The sequence below is a fragment of the Aquarana catesbeiana genome, linkage group LG09, assembly GCF_042186555.1.
Source record: "Aquarana catesbeiana isolate 2022-GZ linkage group LG09, ASM4218655v1, whole genome shotgun sequence".
NCBI lineage: Eukaryota > Metazoa > Chordata > Amphibia > Anura > Ranidae > Aquarana > Aquarana catesbeiana.
In genome coordinates this window covers 93,929,291-93,957,266 of record NC_133332.1, presented here as the reverse complement: position 1 = coordinate 93,957,266, position 27,976 = coordinate 93,929,291, and the positions used below count along the sequence as shown (strand labels likewise).

At 41.8% G+C, this 27,976-nt stretch overlaps 1 protein-coding gene across 3 annotated transcripts in view; it reads right to left on the bottom strand.

Moving 5' to 3' along the window:
- Window positions 1-27,976, bottom strand: part of CCDC9 (coiled-coil domain containing 9) — a 140,351-nt gene that overhangs the window by 41,805 nt on the left and 70,570 nt on the right. For all 3 annotated transcript variants that reach the window (XM_073599010.1, XM_073599011.1, XM_073599012.1), the window contains one exon: window positions 13,219-13,410. In XM_073599010.1, the coding sequence (XP_073455111.1) occupies window positions 13,219-13,410 (192 nt within the window). The remainder of the gene's footprint in view (window positions 1-13,218; window positions 13,411-27,976) is intronic.

The following is a 27,976-nucleotide window of genomic DNA, read 5'->3' as shown; positions in this document are numbered from 1 at the left end:
CCCATTTTTGTAATGAATATTGCATATATTGCCAGGATACTGTGTCAAATGCCCTCTTAATATCGAGAGATAGAAAACATAAAGGGATTTTCCGTTTTTTAGCAATATGTGCCAATAACACTGCCCTGCGTATATTATCGCCTGCCTGTCTATTTGGCATGAAGCCTACTTGATCTCTATGTATTAATTTTCCTATAATGCTATTGAGGCGTTTTGCTATTATTTTTGCTAATAATTTAATATCGAGGTTTAACAGAGAGATAGGCCGATAATTCACACAGGAAGTATCATCAGAAAGGGGTTTTGGGATCATACAAACAATTGCCATTAGTGTTTCTTGCCGAAAAGAATGTCCATCTAGAAGTTTGTTAAAAGTTTCAGTGAGAATGGGAGAGAGTATTTCTGAGAATGTTTTATAGTATAAAGCCGAGTAGCCGTCTGGGCCTGGTCTTTTGTTAAGTTTTAGGTCTTTTATGGCGTTAGCAACTTCATCTATAGTTATAGGCTCATCCAAACTGCTTTTTTGATTCTGAGATAACTCAGGTAAGGTTATTTTTGAGAAGAAGGATTCAGCCTCTGTAGGATTAAATTCATTGTTTGTCTTGTATAAAGTTGCGAGATGTGAGTGAAATTTATGGACTATTTTAACTGGATTACAAGTGTAAACATTTTTTGATAATTTCAAACGTATTGGTTTGAAAGATTTGTTAGTTGAATTTAATGCCCGAGCCAAATATGTACCTGGTTTGTTTGTATTCATGTAGAAATTGTGTTTGGAGCGTTTGAGGGATTTATCAACTGACTCAGTGAGAAATAGATCGTATTCCAATCTAGATTTTTCCAGATGAGATTTTGTACTCTGAGATGGATTATCTTGGAATGATATGTAGGCTGTATTAAAATTGAGTTCTAGTTTTTTTGCTAGATTTTTGCGTTCCCGTTTAAATAGTGCCATTTGTCTTTGTATTGTACCACGCAAGACAGGCTTATGAGCTTCCCACAGTGTTATTGGGGAGATGTCTGTTGTATTATTAATTGATATGTATTCCTTTAAAGCTTGTTCAATGGCCATCTGATGTAGTGGGTGTTTGAGCATTATGTCCGGTAAGTACCACGTTGGGTCATGCGCTTTTGGTATGGCTGAGGCTATAGTAGTGTATACTGCATTATGGTCAGACCACGGAATCGGAATTATATCTGATGCAATAATTTCTGGTATCATTCCTATTGTTAGAAAAATATGATCTATTCTGGTGAAGGTTTGATGAGGGTGCGAGAAATAAGTGAATTTCTTTTTCATTGGGTTACTTTCTCTCCATGAATCTACCAGATTGTATTTGGAAAGAAGTTGAGAAAAAGGAAATCTAGAGGTTATTTTGGATGGTGTAAAAGGTGATTTATCTAGAAATGGGAGTAGGACCTGGTTCGAATCCCCACACATTATCACTGTTCCTATTTTGTGTGTATTAATCACTTGTAATATATGTGAGAGGAATGGTGTAGGTTGTTTGTTAGGAGCGTAGTAGGAAATCACCGTGATTGCTGTATCCATTATATAACCCATGAGTATCAGGTATCTACCTTCTGGGTCTTTAATTTCTGATGATAAGGTGAATGGTGTGGATCGGTGAAATGCAATTAGAGTTCCCCTTTGCTTGGTACAGGCAGAAGCCGTGTAAATTTGTTGATAAAAAGGAGAAATATATTTTGGAGTAGAATCTTTGGTGAAGTGTGTTTCTTGGAGGCATACTATGTGAGCCTTCTTGTTATGGAAAGTACGGAAGGCTTTGGTCCTTTTTTGAGGGACATTTATTCCCTGAACATTCAGGGAAAGTATATTCAGTGGTGCCATGGCAACAGATCAAATAGTTTTGACTTACTTTTTGTTATGCAGAGCTGACTGCGCAGATCAACCTGTGTGGACTGAAGAGATGAATAGATAGAAAAGAAACCAGTGAATTCTGGAGTAAAGAGTAAACAAAAAACATATGAGATTAGATGATACATTGTATAAATTATTTTTTGCAAGTAATCACAATTTACCCGTGAAAGAGAATAAATATCTCTCTCAGGGGAATAAGTGCCTTCGTCACACTCCCACATAATATGGTTGGGAGAATGAGGAGGGCTAATGGGGGTACACGGATCTTCCGCTTACAGGAGAGAAGTGCTATGTCAAAAGACATCAAATTGATGTTTCATTAGTTGCAGTGCAGAATATAGTTTTTGTTGAAATTATTTATTCCAGGGTGGTTGTATATGGTTAGTCTTGCCCTAGGCTAAATAATTCAGTTAGAAAGGTACTGTTAATAACTTTGGTATTGATGAAGATAGTTTGAATTATTTTGGGGTTTTAACCCTTTTAGAGTAAACAATTACATATTTTATTCATATGCAACTGTTTAGATATGTTAACTCATAAAATTGAGGTTGTATTGCTTCAGATTAGAATAAACAAAAACATAATTCTAGGAACTAGAGTTAGGTAATAATATATTTGTTTTAAAAAAAAAAAAAAAAAAAAAAAAACTTCCATTACTTCTGGATTATTGAACATATTTGTCCTAAAAAGTAATAAATCTATTGTTATTACCTGATAATATATAACTGAACAAGAATTTCCTTATTTCACTTATATATTCTAAGGCTATATGAATCAGAAGTAATAAGAAATATAACTGGAATGTAACATGATCCCACACAGTGTGTGACTATCAGAATGCAGTTACATTCAGTTATAAATATAGGTTTTTTATAGAGAACCATCTCTTAGTATAATAAATGAAGAGATATCAGGAATTAGGATGTCAGTCCATTGAATCTTCTTGGTCCATGGATGATGTGGCATAACGGCCTCTTTTGTGAGAATGATGATTCCCATTTTGTTCTGGAATTTTCTGGGTGCTGCCTGAAGGTGAAGATGATGCCATTCTTCTGCGTGTGGGAGTGTTGCTGCTTGTGGGTTCTGTCAGATTTAATTTTAAAAGGGTTTGTTGTAGTTCATCTGCTGATCTGCTTCTGTAAATTGTACCTTGGTAGTTAAATCTGACTGAAAAGGGGAAGCCCCATTGATACATAATGTTGTGGCATTGCAGTTCCATTAGTTGGGGTTTCATGGATCGTCTTTTAGTAATAGTAAGTTGGGATAGGTCAGCAAAAATTTGATAATTGTGTCCTTGAAAATTTTTTCCTTTTTTTCTCTTGCAGCAATTAGTATTTGTTCTTTCGTTCTGTAATAATGAAATTTTGTGATTATATCACGTGGGGGTCCATCTTTCTTTTTGGCTGTGAGGGCTCTGTGTACTCTGTCCAGTTCTAAACGTTCAATAGGGATATCTGGCTTTAGTTCTTGTAATAGAGCAGTAATAGTAGATTGCAGGTCTGTCACAGTTTCAGGTATTCCCCTTATGCGCAAGTTTGAACGTCTGGCTCTATTTTCGTAATCTTCGAGCTTAGTTTGAAGTATTAAATTCTCTTTTTTTAATTGTTCCAATTCTGTTATATTTTCTTGGGTTGTAATTTCAATTTCATCCATTTTTATTTCTAAGGCTGCGGTGCGGTTTCCCAGCTCTCTTATTTCTTTGGTTAGGCTGTTTGTTATTTGGTCTGAGGTTTGTTTTAAAGCCTTATGAAGCATCTTTTCAAATTGTAATAATATTACTGGGGATACTGAGGAGGCTTGTGGAGAAGTTTGTGAGAGGATTTGTTCTGTATCTGACTCAAATGGAGAGTCTTGCTGTGACATTTTCTGTCTGTGAGAGCGCCCTGATGCTGTATATTGTGAGGTGACTGGAGCTGCTTCAGCTGCAGTGAGTGCCTGTGAGCTCTTTGTGAGGTGATTTTTATTTCTGCCACGGCTTCCTCCTAGTACCATATTTCCTGCCCAAACTTTCACAGTTTGTTCCCTGGGGCAAAAAGGTTCAAATGGATACCTTTTGGGCCTGCAGGCTCCGCTTTGTCCTTCTCTTCTCTCCTCAGCGGTGTGGAGCTCTAACAATGCATGTCTGCTCCGCTAGGCTCCGCCTCCTGCCCCCCCCTGTTTTTCTTTTTTAATATGAGAGCCATGTGCTATCAATTCACCTCTGATGACCGCCTTATGGGCTTCCCAGACTGCTTGTTCAGACACTTCCCTGGGTATATTCATTTCAAAGTATGTTCCCATTTTAAGAAATAATGCCTCCACTACAAGTTTATCATCTAATAATGACTCGTTCAGGTCTGTTCCACGTGACCATCGGAGACCGAGAAAAGGTAAGGGTTATAGGGACATGATCTGATATAGTTATAGATTCAATAGTGCAAAAACTGTAATTTTTCAGATAAAACTGGTCTACAAAAAATGGCAAGAATAGGTACTATGCATTTTAGATTATTAACTATAATCCTTTACCCCAGTGGGTATTACCCGCCAGCTGTCAACCAAGTGAAGAGAGCGCAAAAGTTGCTTTACATATTTTAGAGCTCTAAAAGATAGTGGGGTTTTGCCCGTTGAAGTGTCCAGACTTGGGTCTAATGTAAGATTAACCACTTGACCACTGGGCACTTAAACCCCCTTAATAACCAGACCAATTTTCAGCTTTGGTGCTCTCACATTTTGAATGACAATTACTCAGTCATGCAACACTTTATCTATATGAAATTTTTTTCCTTTTTTTTCACACAAATAGAGCTTTCTTTTGGTGGTATTTAATCACCACTGGGTTCTTTATTTTTTGAGCTATAAAAAAAAAAAAAGACTGAAAAATCTGTAAAAAAAATGCATTTGTCTTCGTTTCTGTTATAAAATTCTGCAAATTAGTAATTTTTCTTCATATATTTTGGCCAAAATTTATACCTCTACATATCTTTGGTAAAAATAACCCAAATCGGAGGATATTATTTGGTCTTTGTGAAAGTTATAGAGTCCAAAAGCTATGGTGCCAATATCTGAAAAATTGATCACACCTGAATTACTGACGGCCTATCTAATTTCTTGAGACCCTAACAAGCCAGAAAAGTACAAATACCCCCCAAATGACCCCTTTTTGGGAAGAAGACATTCCAAGGTATTTGGAAAGATGCATGGTGAGTTTTTTGAAGTTGTCATGTTTTCCCACAATTTTTTGCAAAATCAAGATTTCTAGCAGGTTATTTCTCACACACAGCATATGCATACCACAAATTACACCCCAAAACACATTCTGATATTACTCCAGAGTATGGCGATACCACATGTGTGAGACTTTTACACAGCGTGACCTCATACATCGGCCCAACATGCAGGGAGCACCTTCAGGCGTTCTGGAGCACCCAGGCCAATTCTGACATTTCTCTCCTACATGTAAAAACAATCATTTATTTGCTAAAAAATTACATAGAACCCAAAAAGTTATATATGTTTATTTAGCAAAGACCCTAGAGAATAGAATGGCGGTCATTGCAACTTTTTATCTTGCACGGTATTTGCGCAGCAATATTTAGAACGCGTTTTTAAAAAAAAAAAAAAAAAAAAACTGTCTTGTGCTTTAAAAAAAAAAAAAAAAAAACAGTAAAGTTAGCCCAATGTTTTTGCATAATGTGAAAGATGAAGTTACACCGAGTAAATAGATACCCAGCATGTCACCTTTCAAAATTGCACACGCTTGTGGAATTGCGCCAAACTTCGCTACTTAAAAATCCCTATAGGTGACTCTTTAAAATGTTTTACTGGTTACATGTTTTGAGTTACAGAGGAGGTCTAGGGCCAAAATTATTGCTCTCGCTCTACTGATCGCAGGGATACCTCACATGTGTGGTTTGAACACCGTTTTCATATGTGGGCGTGACTTATGTATGCGTTCGCTTCTGCATGCGAGCACACGGGGACAGTTTATTGTTCATTTTACTTTATTTATTATAGTTTGATGCTTTTTTCCAAAAAAACATTTTTTTGATCACTTTTATTCCTATTACAAGGAATGTAAACATCCCTTGTAATAGGAATATGGCATGACAGGTCCTCTTTACAGTGATATATGGGGTCAATAAGACCCCACATCTCACCTCTAGGCTGGGAAGCCTGAAATAAAAAAATAAAAAAAATGATCCTGGCTTTGATCGTAGCGGTGAGTCGGTAGAAGCACCGGAGGGCAGCGGGAGGGGGGGGATGTCCCCTCCCGCCTCCCGCAAGAACGATCAAGCAGTGGAACAGTCGCTATGATCATTCTCATGGTGTAGGGAATCGCTGGCTGAAAAAGCTGATAAATTAATGATGCATGTAGCTGCAGGCATCATTCAGATATCCCCGCACAAAGTCAAGGACGTCGTATGACAGCAGGCGGGCAGGAAGTGGTTAAAACGCATTTATTTTTAACACAAAGTTGTCTATTTATACAATATTTCTACCACATAGCATGTACATACCAAAAATGACACCCCAAAATAGATTCTCCTACTCCTCCTGAGTACGGCGATACCACATGTGTGAGACTTCCACAGCCTGGCCACATACAGGGGCCGAGTACAGCCGAGCATGGCAGGGTATGGCTGAGTATGGCTGGGTATGGCAGGGTATGGCTGGCTATCACAGAGTATTGCAGAGTATTGCGGGGTATGGCAGAGTATTGCGGGGTGTCACCGAGTATGGCTGAGCATGGCTGGGTATGGGTGAGTATGGCTGGGTATTGCAGAGTATGGCAGGGTATGTAGGGTATGGCAGAGTATTGCGGGGTATGGCAGAGTATCGCAGGGTATGGCTGGGTATTGCAGAGTATGGCTGGGTATTGCGGGGTATGGCAGAGTATCGCAGGGTATTGCGGGGTATTGCAGAGTATTGCGGGGTATTGCAGAGTATTGCAGAGTATTGCAGGGTATTGCGGGGTATTGCACAGTATTGTGGGGTATTGCAGAGTATTGTGGGGTATTGCAGAGTATTGCACAGGGTATTGCAGAGTATTGCACAGTATTGTGGGGTATTGCAGAGTATTGCGGCGTATTGCAGAGTATTGCAGGATATTGCAGAGTATTGCGGGGTATTGCAGAGTATTGCACAGTATTGTGGGGTATTGCAGAGTATTGCACAGCATTGAGGGATGGCTGAGCATGGATGGATGGATGGCTGGATGTGACAGAGCAGCGCTGTGGGCACTACACATCCAGCCCACAGCGCTGCTGCCATCCGATCCCTCCCCCTCTTCTCCCACACTGTACCGACCGGTACACAGAGGGGAGGGAGGAACCGGCGTCATGAGATGACGCCGGTTTGTTTACGTGTGATCGCTCCGTCATTTGACGAAGCGATCACACGGTAAACTGCCGCGATCCGCAGCCATTTACCGGGATCCGTGATGCGCCGGGTCCTCTGGACCCATCGGTCACGGATGTTCTCGGGTGCGTGCCCCAGGGGGCACGCGAGAGAGGAATTCTGGGAGGACGTCACTGTACGCCCTCGTAGCATTAAGGAGTTAAACAACCGCCCTGTAGCCGTCATTCGGCTATGGGCCGGTTGTTAAGTGGTTAAGGTCTCCTCCCAAAATCAAAAAGCCCTTCCTGAATTTCTCCAACATCTTCAGGGTCACAGTGAGAAAATTGACCGTATCTGTATTGGGGCATAAATCGAGGCAAATGTATAACATGACCATGCAACATGCCCTTAACAAAAAGAAAGTGACCCTCCGGGTCCGTTTGTAAGGACATAAGAAGCCGTGGGCATGACTTTCTAAAGCCTATTGTCACCCCCCTTGCCCTTACAATAGGAGATGTTGCATGAAACCATTGATTGAAAGGATATAGGGGCATACTAGGGGTAGACCCTGCCACTAAGTGCGTCTCCTGCAGAAAAACCACATCTGCAGCAAGAATACGCAATTCATGCCAGAGACGGCCCCTTTTGTGAGGGGAACACAAACCCCTCACATTATAAGATACAATTCTTAATGAAGTAGCCATTACCTTTACAGTTTCAGCTGGGTACCCAATACAATAACCATAGTACCGCTATCTCCAAATTGTTCTCTGCAAATGCACCTGAACCAAAAAAAGAGTAAAAAAAGGGGAAAAAAAGGGGGGGGGGGGAGAGAAAAAAAAGGGAAAAAAGAAAAATAAAGAAAAATAGAACCATGTCAAAAAAAGCTTAAAATCCTGCTCTTATGCTATTCTCTTGGTGAAGGGAAGTGTGACTAATGAAATGGAGAAATCAAGCACATAAATAAATGAAAATATATAGATAAAGAAAAGCTGCAACCTAAAAGGTCCGAACCCCTACCATAAGCATAGATAATTAAAAGAAACAGGTGCGCTAATCTATAAGAATATTCAAAGTGCAAAAATACACGACAAAAAATTACATGCACTCCAAGTGTATAAAAATAAATACAAAAATTGGATGAAATGACTAATAAAGTGAAAAATATACGATTCAGTTCATAAAAGGTGCAAAAAAAATGTGCATAAAAAGATGTGCATGAAAAATGTCCAACTGACAAACCCTTATACAAAAGGGAACTGAGTGAACCAAATATGTGAAAAATTCTGTGCTCTTTAAGGGACTTTAATATCCAACCACCACATAGATTCACTTCTTACCAGATAGCAGTAATCTCAAGCATTGGATATTAATCCCACCACGCTCCAAAAGACTGGGCTGTAAAAACGAACCAAATTCCAGATAACAGCGATATCAGACACTGGACAATGATCCCATCAGGCTCCAACACCTTAAGCTGTAAAAGTGGACCCGGTTTTTCAATGACGCAGGAATCACGGTATCTTTGGAAAAGCTGAAATCCAATCTGGCAGCTCAAGGATACATCCCAGAGCATAAAGGAAGAAGAGGATAGCCTCGTAGTGCAATATGTTTCAACAAAAGGGTTTATTAAAACAGCACACTAAAAACTTACATCAAGGCAACCAAACCTCAGCAGAAATAAATGCACATACAAAACAGAGCCATGGTTTGCACCAACCAGCTCAAACGGTTAGACGTCTCACATTGGGCTCCACCCGATTAGTTTCTCCATAATAGGCTTCAACTGGGAAAGGAGTCACCTTTCCCAGCTGAAGCCTATTATGGAGTAACTAGTCCATAATGCGTCCATTGAAAAACCGGGTCCACTTTTACAGCTTAAGGTGTTGGAGCCTGATGGGATCATTGTCCAGTGTCTGATACCGCTGTTATCTGGAATTTGGTTCGTTTTTACAGCCCAGTCTGTTGGAGCCTGGTGGAATTATTATCCAATGCTTAAAACTACTGCTATCTGGTAAGAAGTGAATCTATGTGGTGATGGGATATTAAAGTCTTTGTGTTTTGAAGAGCACTGAAGTTCCCTTATATTTGGTTCACCCAATTCTCTTGAAGAGCACAGAATTTTTCACATATTTGGTTCACTCAGTTCCCTTTTGTATAAGGGTTTGTCAGTTGGACATTTTTCATGTACATCTTTTTATGCACATTTTTTTTTGCATCTTTTATGAACTGAATCGTATATTTTTCACTTTATGAGTCATTTCATCCAATGTATTTATTTATTTTTATACACTTGTTTTTTTAGGAGTGGACTTTATGACCTTAAATTTTTGTCATGAGTATTTTTGCACTGTGAATATTCTTATAGATTAGCGCACCTGTTTCTTTTAATGAAAATAGAACCATACCTAAATACTCCACTCTGTGGAGTATACCAACTAACAGGAAGGGGGGGTCCGTGCAGGTGTCAACACCCCATACCCGGACCTCTCCACCCACCTGCTAAATTGCAGATGATCAAGTCCCTTATATCGGGACCAACCTAATGAAAAAAAAAACATATTCCTAAATACATCGATGGGGATCCATCTTCCCCGGGCAATATAACCTTAATTCACACTTTAATAACTGAATCTATCCAGCTATTCCCTCTGAATCTCTCCAGCTATTCCCCCTATAGGACCACCTATTACAGCTACTAAAAGAGAAGAAGTAAGAAAAAAAAAAAAGGAGGTGCCATAAATACAAATTACCCAAGACATCTACTCTGGAGTATGTTAAATGCCCCCCCCCCCCCCTTTCTGAAGACAATAGCTAACACATGAGATTCCAACTACATTTCAACCAAAAAAATTAAGTGGGTCCTGTAGGGGTCAGACTTGCCTGCCTGAATGATTCCTATGCTGGGCTTTAGTTGGAACTTGCTGCTAGCGTTCAGGGCGCTGTAAGGGAGATCTAGTCATTCTCCAGTCCAGAAAATCAGTTGGGGGAAGATTCAATGTTTACACAAACAGCTGTAAGTCATCCTTAGTTCGGAGGGTCGCCATTTTGCCATTATGAGAGGCCGTTAAACTAAACGGAAAGCCCCAGCGATAGTTGACCTCCACCGAGCGTAAAGCTTCCAGCAGAGGTCAGACAGTTTGGCGCTGCAAAAGTCCGGCGTGATAGATCAGGATACAAGGAAAGATACGTTCAATCAAAGGCAATATCAGATTTACCACAAGCAATTTTCATAATAGTTTCTTTTACTGAGTATTTGTGTAGTTTACATATAACATCTCTTGGCCTCTCTGTATTCTGAAGGACCTAAGATGGAATACGGTGAACCCAATCCACCTCTATAAACTCAGGTGCAGAGTCCCCCATAATCAGACGAAATAATTCTTGAACTGTTGAAAGCAATTCGGGTGTCTGAATCGTTTCAGGTAGGCCCCTTATGTGGATATTTTGCAGGCGGTCCCTGTTTTCATAATCATTCAGCTGATCCCTATAGGAGTTTAAAACCTCCCCATGATGTTTGGTGATATCTTGAATATCAGCCACAGACTGCACCATTGCCTCATGATCATTTTCCAATGCTTTAACCCTATGCCCTAATGCCAGTGTGTTTTCCCTAAGGCCCTCAACCGCTTGTTTGCATGATTGTTCAACAGCGGTTATCAGTTGCTGAATGTCTGCCTTAGTGGGAAGGGCCCTTAAAAGCTCTCTAATGTCCCAATCTGTGCCCTCTACAGCCAAACCTGGCATTAAAGAAGGCTTATCCCCACTCCACACTGGGCAAGGCACGGTACCCGTGATGTTGATCCATCTCCCAAAGAGCTGGGTCCAGCTGGTACTTGTCTATTGCCAGTGTCCACAAGGTCCTCTTCAAATGCTAGGATACTTCTACCCATTGCAGGCAGGTCCTCACTAAGAACTCGCACCGCTGGCATACCACCACCGGCCACTAGAGGTATTAGGTCACTGTGGTCTTGTGCCAGGAAGTCCTGGTCAGAGGCTGGTGAGCCCTCCCTATGTCTTAGAGTGCGGTGTTCAGCAACCAGAGACTCGCCGTCAGACACTAAATGACCATGACCGGGGGTTAATAAGTCCTCTCTGAGTCCCGGGGAGCCTCAACCGGGTGCTGGACTGCCACATCCTGGGACCGTCCTTTCCTGTCCGGTTGCTGGAGAGCCCCGAACGTGTATTGGAGAGCCTCGGCTGGATGTCTGAAAGCCGCGACCCGATGTCAGGGATCCGCGGTCAGATCTCAGGGGGCTGCGGCCGATCGTTGAGCAACCTCCACTGGAGTCCAGGGTACCGCGCTCCATCTCCTCGTGTCTCATGACTGGGCGTCCTGACTCTGCTGTATGCAGGGAGAGGTAAGCTCTTATATCTCCCGTTGAGCTCCTGCCACCCCCAGCTGGTTGTAATGCTTCTTGCCTGCGTGTCGTCATGGTCCGGCTAGCTGTGCGGTTGTGCTGTCAGCCGCTGTTTGTGTAATCTATCAAGGCACGGGGAGTGGAGAGTGGAGAACGTTAGTCAGCAAGTACGCTCATCCCGCGTTCATCCCCAGAATCCTCAACTAGTGTTTGATCTGATTTTGTTTTTTCTATCTGAATGGAGATAGAAAAGTTACAAGTGAAGGGAGTTCTCCCCTCAAAAAGAACAAGGGCAAGAAAACAGAGGTTCTAACCCTTTCCCACATTATCCAACACTAAAAATAAATTTTACCCTAAGTCCACTTTAATCTAAAAGACATGTGATCACTTACCTTTCACCTTGAATCCTGGAATTTTTTGGGCTTGTAATTTTATGGCATTGGTCATGTGGTGTCAGCTGAATGAGAGAGGAGTGTGCGGATGGCTATCAGTCTTAATGAGCAAGAAACAGGCAGTGAGTTGCTCTTTTTAGACACATTGCTCCTCTTAGGCAGACACTTGTGACCAATGCTGTTCAACAGTTACGTAATTGGCACAGAATGGAAGAAGAAACTAGGCATTTAAAGAGAACATATTCTTACCATCTTTCAAAATAATATCCTAATTTCTCTCCTCTATGCTTTAGGGGCTGTGATCATTTAGGTACTATTTATTATATTTTATGGGAGTGTCATAGGACTATTTAATTTTGAATGGAGTTTCTGTTTTGATACGAAGGGTCACTGGGGCATCTGTACAGCAATCTGCACAAATCGCATTACTTAGCAATCTCATTGCAACCATTCCTGGTAATCAGCAAGATTAGTGTTCTTTATGCTTTTGGCAGCCAAAATCACTATCATCAGATCGCAGAAGACGCCCACAGTGTCTTTGTCCCATGCTAAGCAAAACATTTCATGGATTATGGTACATGAATAGATTGCTAGTATTATGAATGATACCAAGAAGGGATTTGAGAAGGTCTGGAATCCCTGGGCCCAATATGTGAATGTATCACAAATCCATTTCAGATAGGTCTGGTCATGTTTCGAGTGGGGTTTTCTGCACATTTAAGGTGTCTTTTCTTATTTTCCTTCATCAGTTTTTTCTTTTTTCCTTTCCCTTTCTACTTTTCCTCACTTTCCTAGTACCTTTAGGTTTAACATCTCTGTGACAGATTATTTGTTGTAAAGAACAGTGGTCACTGACAATATTCTGTAGCTAAACTTTATCATGGCCTCATGCCTATTGCACACGTGGCTTTCTTACATTATGGTTTTTGGTGGACTACAAGTTCTTTAGTATCTAAAATACTGTCATACGGACTTGTTAAGCTGCAACAGTACATTTGCCACATGGTGCTGCAATCCTTCTTTATGTTTTTGCTTGAAAACATCAATATAAAGATTAATTGTAAAGAGAAAGCATGCTCTGTAGCGTTTTGTTTCTTTATGACAACTATGTATTTCCCTTAGTAATAACTTTGAAATTACTTTTATTCAAGTGACATGAGTGCTACTGAAACTTGGATTTTGGGCCCCGTTAAAAGAGCTTATAACTGCACTTATCTATATATAACCAAGTGAATAATAATATGATATCGAGATAACCGCTTACCGTGATTTGTACTGCTGTCAGGATCTCTCTCCAGAGGAAGTGTTGGAGCACCTGGCAATAGCTCACCTCCTGGGGACTCTTCAACAGGTTTTTGTTTTTGGTCTGTCTGGACTTCAGGGGATTGCAATGAACTGGATATTACACAGGAGTCCACAGCTCTTTCTGGCTCCAAACTGAAGTTTTCAGTGCTGTCTGTGGAGTTACGAATACAGGATTTACTTAGCATACATGGGAAGTACTGGCACAGAAGGTCAAGCTGTATCAGGACCAGGGCTGTGTTTAGATATGCAATAGTACTGTAGGCACAACTGACTGATGACAATCATTCGTAAAAACTACTTTCTAACTGTATAGTTCACTAAACAAGGGAAAGGATAGTTTCTCATTTCCTGAACTGTATAAAGCCTTCCATCCTACATTTATATTACTTCATTAAACTGACATGTGAACAATGTGTGTAGTAGCCTTAGCCCGAATGACTGCTTTGGTATTGAGGATCTGTAATTATACATTTTTCTAATTAGGTAGCAAAGTGTGTAAAGTGTAGTAATTCACTGCAAGGAAACAGTGATCATGATGTACTAGTCAGTATTGAGAAAAGGAGAATTTTGGCTGCTTTGCTGAATAAGCTTAGTGGTGCGCTAAAGCAGCCTTTTTCAACTAGGCTGCCTTGGCACCCTGAGGTGCCGCCTGGGCTCTTCCAAGTGCTTCGGTAAAATGCCCAAAAATTGACAACAAGCCAGCATTTGTATTAAGCTTACCTTTTTTTGTTATACAAAGCCACCAGTTTTTATTGTGCAGCATTACAACCTTGGGCACTGCTTGGACCTACCATCGGAGTCCTGACAACCGATAGCATCATTGGCTAATAAAGAGGACGGACATCAGGTGCCTGCACAGCATCCATGTTTACCCCTCCCCTGCCCCTCTCTCTGTGAGCACTGGGGTTACATTAGCTTCATGAAGGAAAAGGGAAGCACCACTGTGTAAAGCTATATAAGCTTTGTAAAAATAATGAACCTCTAATGTTGGGCATCCTATGCCAGGGCCATCTTAATAGCATCATAGGCCCCTGGGCAAATGCTCTGGGGCCCCTCCTAGCCTGCCCAAAGTTATGCACCTATTTTCAAGAATTAAAGTATAAACAGTTGATAGATTAAAACATACATTTATTAGTACTTTCTGTAAAATCGATTTTAAACAATAAGAAAACATGCCATAAATCATAGAGTAAGGGCACAGTATAAAGGGGGGGGGTGCAGAAGAGCAGTCAGGTGGGCACAATACTGGGATCAGGGCACAGTACAAGTTCAAGGACACTGCCCGAGACATAGCAATCCCAAGACAGCTTAGTAAAATATGTGACTGTCCCGGCACATCCGGGACAGTTGGTAAGTATAATGTAATGCAAAATTAACATGGGGGCCCCATGCACCTGGGGCTCCTGGGTAATAGTGTAGTACAGGTATATTTATGTAAACCAATAATTCAATAAAAGGGTATTGTGTTCACAAAATCACTATTATATCAGACCACAATTTTACCGATCACTGCTTTATTAGAATTAGATCAATTATTCCCCACTGGGCTCGTTGCAATCTCCCCATTTACAAAACATACTGTATATAACCCCTTCACCGAGAAGTGAGTTTTGAGCAATTTTTGCCCCAAAAGGTGTACTGTCTCTTTAAGATCAAAAGCCACTTATAAACTCATTAAAGAGGGAGGCTCACCAGACAAATTTGACTCCCTTCTTCAATAAGGTGAGTCAAAAAGCAAAACATCCATATGCAGGTAGCTAATTCCCCTTAGTGGCTTCCTTCCTGGTCACCACCACAAAAGAAAGTTCAGGGTCCCATAATTTCCTCAGAATTAAGGAGGTAAAGCCAAAAGCATTTTATTTAAAGTTGTGATGTCACTTCCAGTCAACACGTTTCATCATTACGACTTCCTCAGGAAGCCATCATTGAAGAAGGGAGTCAGATATGTCTGGTGAGCCTCCCTCTTTTATGGGTTTATAAGTGGTTTCTGATCTTAAAGGGACAGTACATCTTTGAGGAAATCTACTCAAACCTGCTTCTTGAAGGGGTTATATATGTTTGCTAAGCAGAAAGGTCGTAATGAGCCTGATGGGGAATAACTGGTCTAATATAATAGTGAACTGGTAATATGGTGGTCTGAAATAATAGTAATTTTGTCAATACAATACACTTTTGATTTTTTGGGGGGTTTACGTGAACATACTACACTATGGTACAATTTATTTTATGTTTTAAAGCATAACTCCACTTTTGTTGAGAAAAAAACATCCCCCTCTGGGTGATCTATGTACATTGCAAGGATTATAACAATCTTTGTTGCAGATTCCCACCTTTTGTTATTCTGAAGAAATCCATGTGTGTTTCTCTGTGCCTCTGTGCTGAGTAGGTCTAATGGGCGTGGTTTCATAATTAACTGTCAGGTGTGCAGCTGCAGGGCACTAATGAGGAAATCTGCTGGGCCTGCATCCCTTTAGACATGCTCCTATTGAAAGTATCTCTCCAAAAATGACATTTTTGTTGCAGGGGATGCCTGAAATCTGAATTGTATCCTAGGCAGACTTCTGGGAAAATTGGTGAGCCAATCACACAAGCAGGAAATTATGTTTCTGGGGAGTGGTCAGTACACATTCTGTGTACAGAACAACTCCAGGTAGCCATATTGCAATGCATTCTCAGAAAATTACAGCGGCTGCAGATTGAAAAGGAAAGGTAATTTTTAATAACATTCAATCACAATATGATTAGTGTCACAATTATATGTGCTATATTATTTTTGTTTTATTTGCTATTTTTTTTTCCCATGAAAGTGGCGTTACTCTTTAAATGTTTTAAACACAGGTCCTGAGCATACATGGAGTCACATTGTATGACAATTAAATCAGAAGAAGGGGAAAGTGTGAACATCTGGGATTCCTGGTGACATACCCCAGAGTATTTTTGTTTGTGAGCGGAAAGTGCGGTTGTGACTCCTTTGGGAGTCACTGATTTTTGGTGAGCCTTTATATAGAATAAAATATGAGATTCTGCATATTTTTAATTAGAGAGTGTAATTATCTTGTCTTGTACATATAATATTCTAGAGACTTATCTGGTTATTTATAATGTACTACGCTATGGAGATGCTTTTCTTTGAACCTTTTTGTGAGTTGAGAAGTGGATAAAATTGAATCTGTATACTACTGGAAAGTGAGCCTATCCAGTAAAGAACCATATTTGATTATCCTGCCCATTTTGACCCATTAAGGAAAGCATTTTCTGACTCGCTTGTTCTTAACCACTTGACCACTGGGCACTTAAACCCCCTTCCTAACCAGACCAATTTTCAGCTTTCGGTGCTCTCACACTTTGAATGACAATTACTCAGTCATACAATACTGTACCCATATAAAATTTTTGTCCTTTTTTTCACACAAATAGAGCTTTCTTTTGGTGGTATTTAATCACCGTTGGGTTTTTTATTTTTTGCGCTATAAAAGAAAAAAGACTGAAAATTTGGTAAAAAAATGAATTTTTTTTTGTTTCTGTTATAAAATTTAGCAAATTAGTAATTTTTCTTCGTAAATTTTGGCCAAAATTTATACTGCTACATATCTTTGGTAAAAATAAGTACAACTTGGTGTATATTATTTGGTCTTTGTGAGTGTTAGAGAGTCCAAATGCTATGGTGCCAATATCTGAAAATTGATCACACCTGAAGTACTGACGGCCTATCTAATTTCTTGAGGCCCTAACATGCCAGAAAAGTACAAATACCCCCCAAATGACCCCTATTTGGAAAGAAGACATTCCAAGGTATTTAGAAAGATGCATGGTGAGTTTTTTGAAATTGTCATCTTTTCCCACAATTCTTTGCAAAATCAAGATTTTTTTTTTCTTTTTTTTTTTTCACAAAATTGTCATATTAGCAGGTTATTTCTCACACACAGCATATGCATACCACAAATTACACCCCAAAACACATTCTGCTATTACTCCCGAGTACGGTGATACCACATGTGTGAGACTTTTACACAGCGTGGCCACATACAGAGGCCCAACATGCACGGAGCACCTCCAGGCGTTCTGGAGCACCCAGGCCAATTCTTATATTTCTCTCCTACATGTAAAAATAATAATTTATTTGCTAGAAAATTACATAGAACCCCAAAACATTATATATATTTTTTTTAGCAACGACCCTAGAGAATACAATGGCGGTTGTTGCAACTTTTTATCTCGCACGGTATTTGCGCAGCAATTTTTCGAACGCGTTTTTTTTGGAAAAAAAACAGTTTTGTGCTTTAAAAAAAAATAAAACAGTAAAGTTAGCCCAATGTTTTTGCATAATGTGAAAGATGAAGTTACGCCGAGTAAATAGATACCTAACATGTCACCCTTCAAAATTGCACACGCTCGTGGAATGGTGCCAAACGTCGCTACTTAAAAATCTCCATAGGTGATGCTTTAAAATTTTTTACTGGTTACATGTTTTGGGTTACAGAGGAGGTCTAGGGCCAAAATCATTGCTCTCGCTCCAACGTTCGCAGCGATACCTCACATGTGTGGTTTGTACACCGTTTTCATATGTGGGCGGGACTTACGTATGTGTTCGCTTCTGCATGTGAGCACACGGACATGGGCGCTTTAAACATTTTTTTTTTTTTTTTTTATTGTTTATTTTACTTTATTTAATTTAGTTTGACACTTTTTCCCCCCCAAAAAAATTTTTGATCACTTTTATTTCTATTACAAGGAATGTAAACATCCTTGTAATAGGAATATGGCATGACAGGTCCTCTTTACAGTGACATATGGAGTCAATAAGACCTCACATCTCACCTCTAGGCTGGGAAGCCTGAAATAAAAAAAAAAAAAAAAACGATCTTGGCTTCGATCGTAGCGGTGAGTAGGTAGAAGCACCGGAGGGTGGCGGGAAGGGGGGGGCGTCCCCTCTCGCCTCCCGTAAGAACGATCAAGCAGTGTAACAGCCACTATGATCATTCTTATGGTGTAGGAAATCGCCGGCTGAAAAAGCTGATATCTGAATGATGCCTGTAGCTGCACCCATCATTCAGATATCCCCGCTCAAAGTCAAGGACGTCATATGACTGTGGGCGGGAACTGGTTAAAAATTGCGGGGTATTGCAGAGTATTGCGGAGTAGTGCAGGGTATATTGCAGAGTATTGCTGGGCATATTGCAGAGTATTGTGGGGTATATTGCAGAGTAGTGCCGTGTATATTGCAGAGTAGTGCCGTGTATATTGCAGAGTAGTGCCGTGTATAATGCAGAGTATTGCGGGGTATAATGCAGAGTATTGCGGGGTATAATGCAGAGTATTGTATGTATTATGCAGAGTATTTCAGGGTATTATGCAGAGTATTTCGGGGTATTATGCAGAGTATTGCGGGGTATTATGCAGAGTAGTGCCGTGTATATTGCAGAGTAGTGCCGTGTATATTGCAGAGTAGTGCCGTGCATAATGCAGAATATTGCGGGGTATAATGCAGAGTATTGCAGGGTATAATGCAGAGTATTGCAGGGTATAATGCAGAGTATTGCGGGGTATTATGCAGAGTATTGCGGGGTATTATGCAGAGTATTGCGGGGTATTATGCAGAGTATTGCGGGGTATTATGCAGAGTATTGCGGGTATTATGCAGAGTATTGCGGGGTATTATGCAGAGTATTGCGGGGTATTATGCAGAGTATTGCGGGGTATTATGCAGAGTATTGCGGGGTATTATGCAGAGTATTTCGGGGTATTATGCAGAGTATTTCGGGGTATTATGCAGAGTATTGCGGGGTATTATGCAGAGTATTGCAGGGTATTATGCAGAGTATTGCGGGGTATTATGCAGAGTATTTCGGGGTATTATGCAGAGTATTTCGGGGTATTATGCAGAGTATTTTGGGGTATTATGCAGAGTATTTTGGGGTATTATGCAGAGTATTTTGGGGTATTATGCAGAGTATTTTGGGGTATTATGTAGAGTATTGCGGGGTATTATGCAGACTATTATGCAGAGTATTGCTGGGCATATTGCAGGGATGGCTGAGCATGGAGGGATGGATGGATGTGACTGTATTTGTCACTGAGCACCGCTGTGGGCACTACACATACAGCCCACAGCGGTGCTGCCATCCGATCCCTCCCCCTCTCCCCTCGCACTGTACCGATCGGTACAGAGAGGGGCGGGAGGAACCGGCGTCATGACATGACGCCGGTCTGTTGACATGTGATCGCTCCGTCATTTGACGGAGCGATCACATGGTAAACGGCCGCGATCAGCGGCCGTTTACCGTGATCCGTGATGCGCCGGGTCCTCTGGACCCGGCGGTCACGGAAGTTCTCGGGTGCGCGCCCCAGGGGGCGCGCGAGAGCAGTATTCTGGGAGGACGTCCCACGGACGTCCACCCAGAACTAGCCGACCGCGCTGCAGCCGTCTTTCGGCTATGGCCCGGTCGGCAAGTGGTTAAAGTGGAGTTCCACCCAAAAGTGCAACTTCCGCTTATCTGTCTCCTCCTCCCTCCGTTGCCACATTTGGCACCTTTCGGGGGGAGTGGGTACGTCTTTTTAACAGGTACCCTGTTCCCACTTCCGTCGGACCTTGCCACGGCAAAGTACGTCAGAAGTTCAGCCCCCTCCTCCTCTCTCCTCCTTGCCCTGCGGCCAGGCCATTAAGAAAGTGCAGCACACATGTGCAGTAGGCACCCGGCTGTGAAGCCGCAAGGCTTCATGCCAGGTTCCCTTACCGGCCATGGCAGCACCCGACAACTGATGGAAACATCGGCTGCGGTGCCGACATCGTTGAATTCCAGGACAGGTAAGTGTCCTAATATTAAAAGTCAGCAGCTACAGTATGTGTCATATTTTTTTTCTGAGGGGGGGGGAGGGAACACTGCTTTAGGTGGTCAAAATATTCTGGTGAGCTTCCACTGCTACACAAGTTCATACGCATTACAGTGGAGGAATTGTGGGGTTTGAAGCGAAGTGAAGAGATATGGACTAATTTACTATTTTGACTTCACTGCTTGATACTTTTGATTTTCACAAGTGATCACATTATTTTGCAAATTATTGTTGTATCTATTACAGGTGCATTATATGAGAGCTTAGGGAGGCAGTAGTAGGACACATTTTTATTAGATTACAGAAAACATGGGTTTGTTTTATTTTTCCAGCTGCTGCATTCATTTACTGGGGTGACTTTTCATTTAGCGCAGGGTTTAGAATTTTTTCACATTTTATTTTGTGCCTTGGCTGCCAATAAGGCAAGATTCCAGCAAGCTTCACGTAGTGGTAATGCTTCTGTGCAGCTGGGCCAATGTTCCACAAGATGTTGCATTGTATGGGTTTATACATGTAATGATAGCAATCAGTAATCAGCTGAAAGCCGTTATCAAAGCAACCTGGGCTTCCATAACACCTCAGCAGTGCCACAGGCTGATTGCCTCCATGCCACGCCACACTGATGCAGTAATTTATGCAAAAGGAGCCCTGACCAAGTATTGGGTGCATACTATACCGTACATGGACATACTTTTAAGGTAAGCCAACATTTCTGTATTACAAATCCTTTTTTTTTTTTTACTAGTCTTATGTAAAATTCTGATTTTCTGAGATACTGAATTTTGGGTTTTCACTAGCTGTAAGCCATAATCATCAAAATTAAAAGAAAGAAATGCTTGAAATATATCACTATGTGTGCAACGCATGTTTATAATATATGAGTTTCACTTTTTGAATTTAATTACTGAAATAAATTAACTCTTTTATGATATTCTAATTTATGAGATGCTCCTGTATATACTACATGTGCAACCCGCAAAATTGCTTCTGAATTTTGTTTTTCCCTCGGTCCTTTTATAATCTTTTCTACAAGGCAAGCAAAATAAAAACCTTTTAAAAGGCTCCTGTATGACAGTCCAACAAGTTCTAAATCCAGTAACTATGTGATGTACCGCCCCATAAAGAAAACAAAAAATTCCTATACCTTCTCTGACTCTGCCAAATCCTCCTTGTGTCTCACAGGTCCCCCCCCCCCCCAAACTCAGGGGAGGGAGCAGCAGGCAACGCCAGAGGGGTAGTGCCAGAAGATGCAGTAAAGTAATGGGACAATTGGCTGCTCAGCTGTTCCATGGCCAGGTGTGTGTTATTCCCTCATTATCCCATTTACAAGGAGCAGATAAAAGGTCCAGAGTTCATTTCAAGTGTGCTATTTGCATTTGGAATCTGTTGCTGTCAACTCTCAATATGAGATCCAAAGAGCTGTCACTATCAGTGAAGCAAGCCATCATTAGGCTGAAAAAACAAAACAAACCCATCAGAGAGATAGCAAAAACATTAGGTGTTGCCAAATCAACTGTTTGGAACATCCTTAAAAAGAAAGAATGCACCGATGAGCTCAGCATCACCAAAAGACCCAGAAGACCACGGAAAACAACTGTGGTGGATGACCGAAGAATTCTTTCCCTGGTGAAGAAAACACCCTTCGCAACAGTTGGCCAGATCAAGAACACTCTCCAGGAGGTAGGTGTATGTGTGTCAAAGTCAACAATCAAGAGAAGATTTCACCAGAGTGAATACAGAGGGTTCACCACAAGATGTAAATCATTGGTGAGCCTCAAAAACAGGAAGGCCAGATTAAAGTTTGCCAAACAACATCTAAAAAAGCCTTCACAGTTCTGGAACAACATCCTATGGACAGATGAGACCAAGATCAACTTGTACCAAAGTGATGGGAAGAGAAGAGTATGGAGAAGGAAAGGAAGTGCTCATGATCCAAAGCATACCACCTCATCAGTGAAGCATGGTGGTGGTAGTGTCATGGCGTGGGCATGTATGGCTGCCAATGGAACTGGTTCTCTTGTATTTATTGATGATGTGACTGCTGACAAAAGCAGCAGCATGAATTCTGAAGTGTTTCGGGCAATATTATCTGCTCATATTCAGAACTCATTGGACGGCGTTTCACAGTGCAAATGGACAATGACTTGAAGCATACTGCGAAAGCAACCAAAGAGTTTTTTAAGGGAAAGAAGTGGAATGTTATGCAATGGCCAAGTCAATCACCTGACCTGAATCCGATTGAGCATGCATTTTACTTGCTGAAGACAAAACTGAAGGGAAACTGCCCCAAGAACAAGCAGGAACTGAAGACAGTTGCAGTAGAGGCCTGGCAGTGCATCACCAGGGATGAAACCCAGTGTCTGGTGATGTCTATGCAACCAAGTATTAAAAGTGAAAGTTTGATGGATAATTGCTAATCTGTCCCATTACTTTTGGTCCCTTAAAAAGTGGGAGGCACATATACAAACTGTTGTAATTCCTACATCGTTCACCTGATTTGGATGTAAATACCCTCAAATTAAAGCTGAAAGTCTGCAGTTAAAGCACATCTTGTTCGTTTCATTTCAAATCCATTGTGGTGTTGTATAGAGTCAAAAAGATTAGAATTGTGTTGATGTCCCAATATTTATGGACCTGACTGTAGATGACATACTGATTGTATGGCAAAGGACGGTAGAGACTCTTAATGAATTTATTCAACATATTAATACTATTCATTATGGAATGAGATTCACCGTCAATATACATGATCAGCATGCAGATTTTTTTTAGATCTGCATATATTCAAAGATGGAGACAAGTTTAGAACTAGAACTCATTTTAAGGCTACCGATTGGAATGGGTACATTCCTATCGGTAGTTGTCATCACCCTCAATGGAAAACTGCAATCCCCAAAGGTCAATTTATTCGTATAAGCAGAAATTGCTCAGTGTTCAAAGACTACATAGACCAAACCAATGTATTAATACTGAGATTCCTGGACAAGGTTATACCCTTACCAGGTTACTGGAAGTCAGAGACCTGGTGGGAAGAATAGACAGAGAAACACTTCTAGAAAGTAAACTAAAACAAGAAAACATCCAAGACATCACTTTTGTAACAGGCTTCAATAAGCAATACAAATAATTCGAGAAGATCTTCAACCACTACCGGACCAGCCTCCGCAGTTATACTGCGGCAGGTTGGCTCCCCCGCGCAAAACCACATAGCTGTATGTTGGCTCGCGGGGCCAGATAGCGGGGGTGCCGATGACTGCCGGCCACCAGCAATCGTGACCAGGAGACACAGAACAGGGACGAGTGTGTTCTGACAGGAGTGACAGATCGTGTGTTCCTATTGGCTAGGAACCACGATCTGTCACTTCCTGTAGTTAGTCCCTCCCCCTTCAGTTAGAATCACGTAGCAGGGAACACAGTTAAACCCTTCACCGCCCCCTAGTGTTAACCCCTTCACTGCCAGTGACATTTTTACAGTAATCAATGCATTTTTAATCACACTGATTGCTGTATTAATGCCAATGGTTCCAAAAATGTGTCAAAATTGTCCGATGTGTCCGCCATAATGGCGCAGTCATGATAAAAATCGCAGATCGCCACCATTACTAGTAAAAAAAAAAAATAATAAAAATGCTATGAATCTATCCCCTATTTTGTAGACGCCATAACTTTTGCACAAACCAATCAATTTACGCTTACTGCAATTTTTTTTTACCAAAAATATGTAGAAGAATACATATCGGCCTAACTGAGAAAAAATTTGCTTTTTTAAAAAAAAATGGGGATATTTATTATAGCAAAAAGTACAAAATATTGTGTTTTTTTCAAAATTGTCGCTCTTTTTTTGTTTATAGCTCAAAAAATAAAAACCGCAGAGGCGATCAAATACCACCAAAAGAAAACTCTATTTGTAGAAAAAAAAGGACGTCAATTTTGTTTGGGTACAACGTCACACAACATTTTCTTTACTAGCATCATTTTGCACTTGCAAAGTTTTATTCACTGCAGCTGTCAATTTTCATGTTATCACTCACTCATATCAATATTTAGATTTCTTTGGCTTTTTTCTTTTTATTTCCCACGCATAGTACAGCCCTTTGAAATTAATGGGCTGCCCTACACACGATGCGTGGGAACATGCTGGAAAGGCGTGCCCCCGCTCTGTCACACCTGTAGGGTGTCAACCAAGCCTTACTGTACGTATTTCACTTTCTAGGCCTAAAGCTGGTAACTCAATCCAATCCCATAATCTCCTTTAGTCCTGGTTCACAAATTTGCGATGCAGGAACCAGTTTGATTCCAGTGTGGGTTCCTGCATCGCATGTCACTTGCCGGCAGTTCACACTGACATCTGCGAACAGCTGCAGGTGTCAATGCAATGACAATGCAATATTAATGTCACCCCCAGATCGGTTCGCAGACCACAGTGCAAACTGCCAAATGGTGCAGGAATCGGATTGCATGGGTGTGAACACCCATGCGATTCAAATTCAGTGCGGACCAAAAAAGGATCCTGCACCATTTTGTTGTGAATGCGATGTGAATTCAGCCATACAATGTGTATGGCTGAATTTGCATCGCACAGACATCACATGTGATCTGCATAGCAGTGCGGTGCGAATCACATGCTTTGTCTAACATCATACCAGTGTGAACCCAATCTTAGAGTGATCGACTAAAAACTGTAAGAACCGATCTGACCTGATGTAAATTGAATGAATTGTTCGGATTGTTCCATGGACTACATGGATGTGGGTAAATCTGATGAGGCTGCAACTTGGTTCATGCCTCACTGAGATAAAAGAATGATTGTAAATTCTTCAACTGCGATCCTATTAATAGCATTTGTGTGGCGTAACTGTGACAAGCTTGCTGTAAACACATTTTGGTTGACGTGCGCACATCCAGTTTTCTTTTAGATGCACGTGAATTATGGCTTACATTTGCATTCCAGGCAACTGAAGGAAAGTAATGCTGATGTTTGCATAAAAGGCAAAAACCACAAGTGGTTACTGCAATACTTATCATTTCAGCAGATAATACTGTATTTCCTAAACGTCTTTCAGGACAGCACCCGAGAGATCATGGCTGCTCCTCTCACAGGAAACACCTCATCAATTAAGTCTTTAATAGGAGGCCTCCATGTTACTTCTATTAGTTTTTTGTGTTTCCTCCAGCTGGAGGAACACCTCTGGTGGGAGCCATGATCTCTCAGGGCTTTTCTGGGAGACACAGGGTTCTCACCTGTTATGCCCTGTACACACGATCGGATTTTCCGAAGGAAAATGTGCGATCAGAGCGTGTTGTCGGAAATTCCGACCGTGTGTGGGCTCCATCAGACTTTTTCCATCGGATTTTCTGACACACAAAGTTTGAGAGCAGGCTATAAAATTTTCGGACAACAAAATCCGTTGTCGGAAATTCCGATCGTGTGTACACAAATCCGACGCACAAAGTGCCACGCATGCTCAGAATAAATAAAGAGATGAAAGCTATTGGCTACTGCCCCGTTTATAGGCCCGACGTACGTGTTTTACATCACCACGTTCAGAATGATCGGATTTTCCAAAAACTTTGTGTGACCGTATGTATGCAAGACAAGTTTGAGCCAACATCCGTCCGAAAAAACCCTAGGATTTTGTTGTCGGAATGTCCGATCAATGTCTGACCGTGTGTACGGGGCATTAGTCTTTTTTGCTGGAAGAGTGATCCTCCCACTTGCCGCCTGTTGGATGGTGCCGTGGGCTCCCTCTCCCACGCTCGGGAAGAGCCTGTACGGACTTGGCAGTGCTGTCCCCCTTTTTTCTTGCAGTTGCTGTTTTTTGTTTCCCACTGACACCTGCACCGCGGGATGGGAACGTAGCAGTCGCCATTGTTCTGGTGGCCAAGGAGATCCTCAGTCACATCCTGTATAGGAAGGGGCATTACTTCCGGGTCGGCACGCGGCGTCATTTCCAGCTGCAAGCGCAGGGGGAGAGGGCAGGGTCACCTGATGCCTTAAGTTCTGGTTCCGGGTCAGCGTGGCGGTGGTTTTGAATCTGGAACCGGTGTTCTTCACCACGCGTCCGCAGTGCAGCTATGGACAGCGATGCAGCGGATAAGGGGGCAAGCCAAGGCACCAGCAAGGCCAAGGTAAGGGACTGTGTCCTCTGTTACTCTGGGCCTTTTTCTCCTGTGGGGGGTTACTCACCCTCCCCCCCCCCCCACCCCCCATCTCCCTGGGAATGTTTGTTGCAGTGGCTAGTGGTTAGCATATCTGCCTAGCAACGGGACCTTAGGTGGTGGTGGCGGCTTGCTGGGCACAGGGAAGTAAGATGTTGTCTTTCCTAGTGCACCTGGGTGTCTCATCTGTGCTGTGTAGCAGCCTTTTCAGCGTGGTTCCTTATCTTTTTTTTCTTTTTGTCCAGGCCAAAGGTTCTGCCCAACCAGTCAAGAGAAAGTGTCTTGTCTGCAAAGAGAAATTAAGCGAAGTTTGGGCCAAAACGCTTTGTGCAGATTGCATTGCAAATCTAGTCAGGGAGGAGTCTCCATCCATTTTGTGGCGATTTGGTTACAACCATTAAGGATGAGCTCCGTGCCAACTTTTAAGCTTTTAGGTCAAACCTAAGAGAGGAACCAGGTCCCTCAGGGGATCCCAGGGTTCCGCAGCCATCTTCAGAACCCCAAAGTTGCTCTCAAATACTAATAGGGGGTCTGATATCCCAGACTTCCCAAGAATCCGCTTCCCTCGCTCCAGATGAAACTGATTCTGAGGAGGAGGAAAATGAAGGAGATGATACTTCTAAGTACAAAATGTCGCTAGAAGAGGTTGGAGGACTCCTGAAAGTAACCCATGCTACTTTGGGGATAGAAGAGGAAAAGAAGGAGCTCTCTACCAAACGCTGGTTTGGTAGATTCAAAAGGCCGTTCTTTTCCAGTCCATTCAATAATCACAGATATGATTAAAAAAGAGTGGCTGGAACCTGAGAAAAACCCATTCTTTTCCTGGGCTCACAAGAGAAGATTTCCATTTGAGGAAAATCCTGACTCTATCTGGAACAAGGTTCCAAAATTGGATTCTGCCTTTTCCCAGGTCTCGAAGTCTATGGACCTCACCTTAGAGGATATGGGCACTCTGAAGGAGCCCATGGATAAAAGGATGGACCTGCTTCTTAAAAGAACCTGGCAATCAGTGTTGGACAATCTAAAACCGGCAATGGCAACAACTTGTGTCGCAAGGAACTTAGAACACTAGGTTAACCAGCTGAAGGCCCATGTTACGGCGGATTCCCCAAAACAGGAGATTCTGGACTCCTTTACAACTTTGTCTGCAGCAATATCATACATTCCGGATGCTTCAACAGAATCGATTCGCATGTTAGCCAGGTCAGCAGCTTTAACAAACTCTGCTAGGAGGGCTTTGTGGCTGAAAACTTGGCCAGGGGATGCTGCATCTAAGAACAGATTGTGTAGCATTCCCTTTGCAGGAGATTTGCTGTTCGGTTCAGAGCTAGAGTCTATTCTTGACCATACAGCTGACAAAAAGAAGTAATTTCCGGTCAAGAAGAAACAGGTGCAGACCTGTAAGCATTTTTTTCGGCCTCAAAAAGGGCAGCAGGAAGGAAAAACGCAGAGCAAGAGGAAGCCATGGTCTTCCCAGAAGCCCAAAGGTAGGAGTGGAGTGCTCTTCAATCCTCCTTCAAACTCTGGGAAACCACAATGACTCCCCCCTCAAGGTTAGAGGAAGACTCCAGGAGTTTCTTCCTCAGTGGAGAGCCATTAATTCAAACCAGTTTATTGTGAATATGCTCTCCCAGGGATACATGATAGAATCCAAAAATATTCTTGGTGACAAACGTCCCAAGGGATCCGGTCAAGGCTTTCGCCATGAAGTCCCTAGTTCAGGAACT